Source organism: Citrus sinensis, chromosome 7 (assembly GCF_022201045.2).
Source record: "Citrus sinensis cultivar Valencia sweet orange chromosome 7, DVS_A1.0, whole genome shotgun sequence".
Classification (NCBI taxonomy): Eukaryota; Viridiplantae; Streptophyta; class Magnoliopsida; order Sapindales; family Rutaceae; genus Citrus; species Citrus sinensis.
In genome coordinates, this window is record NC_068562.1 from 26,127,285 (window position 1) to 26,134,835 (window position 7,551).

The 7,551-nt window shown below is 33.1% G+C and overlaps 1 protein-coding gene across 1 annotated transcript; it reads left to right on the plus strand.

Annotated features, from left to right (window-relative positions):
- On the plus strand, positions 1–5,398 carry LOC102608942 (ubiquitin carboxyl-terminal hydrolase 27). The gene is made up of 10 exons (XM_006464467.4): positions 1–511; positions 731–842; positions 1,242–1,342; positions 1,429–1,662; positions 2,063–2,131; positions 2,257–2,385; positions 2,657–2,794; positions 3,581–3,643; positions 3,767–4,105; positions 4,684–5,398. Exons 1-10 carry the CDS (start codon positions 239–241, stop codon positions 4,954–4,956), a joined length of 1,731 nt encoding a protein of 576 aa, XP_006464530.1. The 5' UTR covers positions 1–238; the 3' UTR covers positions 4,957–5,398.
- The last annotated feature ends 2,153 nt before the right edge of the window (positions 5,399–7,551 follow it).

A 7,551-nucleotide genomic window follows, 5' to 3' on the forward strand; every position in this document is an offset into this window, starting at 1 on the left:
ATTTTTAATCTTTTGCAAGTTAATATTATAATTTAGATTTTAAAGGGTTTTAGAGTTTAAAACAACACCAAAGCTTTTTCGCTTTGAGCCCTTCTTCAAGGTACTGCAAAATTTCTTCACTATTATTATATTTCAATCCTTCATTAAAATTACAAGCTCCCTGATTCCTTTTCCCTTCTCCTCTAAATCTTGATTCTCTTACAATTCAAAATATCCCATAAATTGGTTTTATATTACAATGAAATGTGAAGGAGCCACAAGCGTAAGAGCACTTGTATTACAGAGTCTCAAAAATGGATTTTTGCCTCATATGAAGTGGGTTTCAGCTTCTGGTTTGCTTGGTATTTTGGGTGTCGCTGGTTTTGTCTTGGCTTTGAAAAAAGATGCCAAAATTGGAAACTTGAGTGGCTTTTCATGGCTATCTGAGAAAGAGAATCGTTTGGAGAAGTTGTGCTTAGTACCTGGATTGCAGAATCTTGGAAATAATTGTTTTTTGAATGTTATATTGCAGGTATGATCGAATTCTTCAATTGGTTATTTTTGTTTTTGCTTATTTTGTGTTTTGTCTGTGAAAAAATAGAGGGAAATAGTACCAAAAAAAATTAGAAACTGAGTTGTATGCTTTATTAATTCATTGATGTTGGAAGGTGATAGCGTTATGGAAAATAGGAAATTGTAACTTTTTACTTAACAAATGGAGCCTAAGATTGGTGTCATTGAAATTTCACAGGCTCTAGCTAGTTGCACATGCTTTCTACCTTTCCTTCAAAAGGTTATGGGGGAGTGTGAGGAACCAGATGAAGACTTGCCGCTTACAGTAGCTTTGGCTTCCTTGTTAGAAGGTAATTGTTAAATCATGTGACAATTGCATTGCTATAGACTTTAATATCGCTTTATTTCACAACCATGCTAGTGATTATGTTACTGTCTGTTGTGTCCTAGTCTAGTTCAAGAATCATGGTGACGTGTGACTTACTGGCAGATTGTTATTTCTGTATCTTCTAAAACTTAATGATCTGCATTCGTTCAGCTTACTCTAGTTGTTAAATATTTCTAAGTGTATCTTTGGTGTTACTAAATTAATTATTTTCAATTATGAGTGACAATTAATTACTTTCCTTTTGCAGTCTCATGTTAAGTTTTGGGACTATTTGTATTTTTGTGAATCAGCTTGTTGACACTATTTAACAAAATAATTATTGCTTAACTCTGAGTATTCGATGAAAAATTCATTCCTACAGAGTTATGTTTAGTTGGTGAAACAAGGCTTGTATTAAGTCCGCAAAAAGTGATGCTTGCTATGGAACTTTATATTCAAAACTTCAATCTAACAAGCCAGCAGGTACAGCCATGTTTTTTTCCAAGTTTCAACAACTTTATCTTATTTTAATATAGTTCATCATTTGTGAAATTGTTTGTTGCTTATAGGATGCAGAAGAAGCATTTCTTCATCTTATGTCCTCTTTAAGGGAAGAATTTTTGGAGTCTTATAGTCCAAATGAAAGTTCTCTGGTGGATGCTTTTGAAGCTGCAAGTTGTCGAATTCTTTCTCTAAAAAGGAGGGAGGTCCAGAGTGAGCAGAAAAGATGGAGGAAACACTTCTTTGGGCCATTTGATGGGATTCTTGGTAGCATTTTAACTTGTCAGAGTTGTTTATCTCAGGTTCATGTGGCCCTCCTAGAACACTTTGTGATAGTGAAATGTTTATAAAGAGTTTTGTTCTCCTCTCACTTTCTATACATAAGTTAATTCTGTTATATTTAGGATGGATACCCATTAGAAAGAATTTGCATGCGCCTGGAGTATCTAAGTTGTGACTTGTGAGTACCTGGATGCAAATTCGAGTTTGAACTTCTAGAATTCAATCAGTCTTTCCTTGAAGATATGGTATTAGTTCTATAATGGTTTCCAATAATCCTATTGGATTGTTGTTTGGTTGGAGGGAATCTTTGGCCAAGTTTGAAAACTAGTACATTTCTATGCATAAACTTTTTACTGCCTAGTAATTAAATTATTTTTCACTCTCCAATATCTTTAGATCTAATATCATCTTCTATTGCAGATTTCACTGGACTATCAATTTTTTCACAGCTTACCTCTTTCACCCGTGCTGGATAGTGGTTCCACTATTGTATGTGACCAAAGGTTTAACCATTCAGTATTCCTTATGTTTGAGCCAATGGCTTGATTTTTATCTTCATAATTTTCTTATATAATAGCTCTTTCAATTGTAATTTTATTTCCATCTTATACTAGCCATTTGGATGCACACTGGAGGATTGCCTAAAGCAGTTTCTCACTGCCGAACAACTTGAGAATTACCACTGCAGCCACTGCTGGCACATTGCTGCAATAAAGTATTTATCTATAACAGAAGCAAATGAGGTAGTGCCCTTGTTAAATACTTTATTCTAATCCTTGCTTATTGAATAGATAGATGCTGGTCTTATACCTGTCAGCGCTAACTTTTTGGTCTTGGAGCATGTCCAACCAGATCTTCTAGCTGTTTTTCCTATTTTGCCATTCTCTTAACTCTTCATGTTTACTTCTTTCGACTCTTGTACTTTTGTCAGTTCTGAACCTGACTCTCGAGTTCCATAGGGCAATACTGCTTTATGTACATTTCCTATGTTGTAATTTTGATTTCTTTTCTTAGATGGAGATTGAAGAACTCAGGAGATGTAGTGCACAAGATTCCTGCAACTGTCGTAGTCGTCTTCATCTTGAAACACTGCCATGGTCCAATAAATTCTCCCACACTCTTAAGAAACTAAGCATCTCTCATTGTCCACAGGTATGAAAACCTCTTTTTTTTTTTTTTTCTAATTAACCCTTTTCGCCCTTTTCTGTGAGAGCTAATGTACTTGTCAAGTGGCAAAAGGGACACTGAGAAGTCATTTACACTTGGACGGAAAAGAGAGTGAGGTACCTTTTATGAGATTGTGATTTAACATCTATAGGATCTCTTTGACAGCTAGGAAACTTCATTAACTACCAACATCTTTGTCTTCATTTGAAATATATACTCGAAAACCTTCTTGATATAGTTTTAACTCTATGTACTTGCTAAAGTCTATCAGGATTCTATTGATTCGAAATGATCCATCCGAAGGCTGTATTTGGATGCTTACTGTGGATTGCACCCTAGCCTTATTTTTTTTTAAGCCCTTGCCTTTTCACAAAGGCTATTGGACTAAGCCAAGCTTTTCCTTTTTCTGAGTTGTCAGTTTTTTTGTATCACTTACTTAATTTCATAAGAGAAGATTCTGGTAGGTTCATATTCCAATGTTTATCTACCATTTGTGCAGTGGCTGAGGCAGAGAGGGAAGAGTTTAGTATTAGGCATAATCCTGAAAACAGAAATTGCTACTTGGTGCATAAACAGGCCAAAACTAAATCCAATCTCTATCTTTGTAGTGAAGATTCTAAATTATCAATTCTTATTAATTTCTGAACTAACAAGTTAATGATTTTTGTGTTGGGTGCAAGTCTCATCAAATTTTTCTGTGTCACTAGCTTGTAAATACTTGCATAGTTGGGTCTCCAAAATGTACTAATTAGTCTGATTTCATGCTCACAGATTTTATGCATTCATCTACAACGTGTTTCTATAAATGAGATGGGAGAACTAGTCAAAATCTGGGTATGTGAGTTTCATTCTTAACATTGCATTTTAATAAAGAACTTCTGTATTTCATACATTTTCATCTTAAATTTTTGGATGATGATCTTTCCATATTGGTGAACTGCTGTATTGATAATACAGGGCCATATTGCTTTTCCATTGATTTTGGACCTGTTTCCATTCGTTAAAAGTGGAGTAGGAATAAATGACTTGGATGAAAGTTGGCAAAGAGGGCAAGCAAAAGTACTAAATGAGAGACCAAGCTCTTCTCTCAACCATGTTAACAGGAAATATGATGCAAAAGTGCTAAATTCTATTTATGGACTTACGGGAAAAAATAATCACACAAAAGCGTTAGGTGTAGATGAACTTGGTTGCACTGCACATGAGAAAGAATTTCGGGGAGAATCCATATTGCCCCCGACTCAAAGCGGTTCCAATGTTAGAGGCAGAGATATCCAGATGCAACCAGATGATGAGGTTTGTTGAATATTTTATGATATAAATGTGTCTTTGTTGGATAGGATATGGAATTTGTAACATCATATTTATTAGAAATTACAGTTATCATGCATTTGAGATATGCATCTACCTAGTAAGTTAGAGCTTCATGTCGAACATAATCAACATGCATGTTTTGAGAATGCTGCAGAAGCAAAGATTTGATGAAAAATGTTTGAGCAGCTGTAGAGGCTTACGTATGTCATTTATTAAAACATCTAAAAAAATTTACTACTTACTGCCTCATGTTTCCTTTGTTTATGGATGATTGAGGGATTTTCATTTACAAGTGTGAAGTAGGCTGACCTAGTAGCCTCTTCTGTTGACCATTGGTTAATGATTTTTCTGTTATAACTGAACTTTCAGTTCCAATTTTCATGACTCGGTCTAATTAACATATTTGAATGCAAATGCTGCATATATTTAACCGCAATATCAGAAGAAATATTGCCATCCTGAATTTGTAATTGGATTCTGTGGTGATGGCATGTGGACTATTCTCATGATCTCATCCTCTGAGTTTGTCTTATTCATGGTTTGTAATTTCTCGGGTGCAGGTGATTGGATCTTCTCAGTTATGCCAACCAAATACTTATCTGTATCGTCTTGCTTCGGTTGTGGAGCACTTTGGAAGAGTTGGAAGTGGGCATTATACTGTTTACAGGAGTGTGAGAGTAGAGTCGCATGAAGAAAATCCTAATGAGCATTTTGAGACACCTCTTACACATTGGTTTTGTATTTCAGATTCTCAAGTGTATAGTGTGTCAGTAAACGACGTCCTAGCTGCAGAGGCTAGCCTACTCTTCTACGAGAGAATTATAGAAAGCTGACAGTACATCTACTACTTTTCGCAGTGTTTCGGAAACATCACGTAATCCTGGTCAAAAGCTGCTCGTTCGATTGTAATTTCGTTCGAGAACTTTTGAAGGATCAAAGATATTGCATTCAAGCAGCTCAAGGCATTTTTACCTGGGGAGATGAATAAGGCACGCGTGTTTGACTATACTTGTGGGGAGAAGTAGCTTATACAGTTATTAGAATACCTTGAATTCAGAGCTAGATAGAGTAGTCATCATACTGAAATATGTGGAAATAGTTTTTGGAAATTAATTTCCATTTTTGTACCTGACAGCCTTGGGATTGGTTGTTTCCAATTTGTTGTATTGAAAATAAATAGTATACCAATTAGTTGTATTGAAAATATGTAGCATACTTTTTGACGTGTCATACTTTCTTTGTTTCCCAATAAAAGGATAGATTTCTTGTGCTCAAGTTCTGATTTTTATCTTTTCCTTTTTGTAATGTTGTACTGATTGGGCCATTGTGATCATATGTTGTCAATGGTTGTAAATCAAAATTTAAAATAAATTTGATGCAATAAAGGCTGTTCTCTGATAAAGACTATTCATTATGTACAAAAACACTATTCATTATATACAAAACTAATCAGTTTCCAAGTGTGTAGCTGTTGTTGGTTGGAATTGTTGGAGTTATAAGTCTTCTCCAATATCATCATTATATTATTATTATTATTGTTGTTATTATTATTATTATTATTATTATTATTTTCTCATGAACGCCTACCAAATCAATAACACAACTTCATGATTCTTTTCCAATATCATTGTATTAGTTTGTCTTCCCATGAAGACACATTAAATCAACAACGCAACAAAAGTTGAAAAACAACTTTCAAAATACACAAAAACATAGCATTGGTATAATTTTGAATGTTCGCTATAGTTTTGCGCTTTAAAAAAGAGGCCATAACCCACGTGTTTCCATAAATGATATTAATTTATTGGATCAAAATTTTGACACTGAAGAAAATGTATATTAATTGTGGCGGTAACATGTTATATAATGATTTATATATTAGGGTTTATAAAAAATAAGACATAAATTTTGTTTTGTTAAAATAATAAAGTTATAACAAGAACTTTAAAAAAGTGTGGTGGCTTATTTAATAAATTCTTAATAAAAAGTAAACAAAATCCCATTTTTAAAAGTTATTATTAAAATGGAGAAAATCATGAAATAAGAAGCTTTAAAAAAATTTACCAAAAGCTATTTGTGTTAAAAATTATGAAATAAATAGTTTATAAAGTTTCAACTTCAATTCGAAAGAGGACTTGTATAAGTTTTTGTCTTTTATTGTAATTTTCATTAAGATTATAATTATAAACTTATTAGAGGGGTGTCAAATGAACTTGGGAGGGGTGTGGAGAAACTCAACTTTAGGTTAAACTATGTTGAGGTCTTGGGACTAAGCGGCCGTAGGCCCAAAAGATAAACACTGTAAATATAAATTTGCTGTCGCCCCCTTAAATTTATAAAATTTCTATTATGACCCTATTAAACCTATAGTTTTACATTATAACCTCCATCGAACCAAAGTTTTCCGTCCACCAAAACAACCCATGAATTATCACAGGTTTATGGTGTTCTGACACATGAGAATTCTAAAAGCTTTAAATTTTATTTAATTAAATTTTTAGATTATGTATATTAAAATTTAGAATTTAATTGAAAAGGACAATAACTTTTAGTTTTTTAATTAAAAAAAGTAAACACTTGAATTATACCTTTTTAGTTTCTAAAACGGTATTTACGAGTGCTTTGTTCAAAGTTTATTTACACAAAAACATTTGTAAGCTAGTTACATATAGCAACTTCATTTAAAAGTCCAAGATCAGATACAAAATTCAAACCCTACTACGATGGGACAAAATATTAAAGACAAATAAGGAAATTTGATGAAGAGCTAGACCTTTTATGATTAATTTTGAATAATTAAGACAACCGAAAGAAAATTAATCAAAGAATTCTTGGCAAATGTATACAAATTCATGTTTATTAAGAAGTAAAGTTTTGCATTCTTTGCAACTTTAGGAGGAGCTAGTTGTGCATAAGCCAGTTTACCTTTTGTCCACAAGCTCTATATACTCTTTTGAGAAATTTGGAGGATAATAAGACTGTGGATGAATATGTTAACACACCAAGTATGCGATTCACTTAAAAATGATCTATCAGCAACATTATTTTAAAATGAAAGTTAATTATTTTCCGCCTAAGTGATCATTTACTGTTAATATGTCTTATTTTATAATCGTCGTGAATAATTCAGTTATTGATGATCTATTCACTTTACACACACACACGCATATATAGTCCAAGTTACATGAGATGCTTTACTCATCATCTTCTCATAAATTCTCTCAGATTAAACACCAACTTAAGTGTTGAAGTGTCTTTTACAGGTTCGCCTAGAAGCTCAGTAAACAAAGGAGAGATTTGATTTTGTAAGAGAAAAACTTAAAGAAGTAATTTTAATCATCATAAGGTTTAAGATCTTGCAATAGTCATATAGAACCCTCAAAATTTTGTTCACGCAATTTTTTTTTCCCTTGATGATATATATGCTG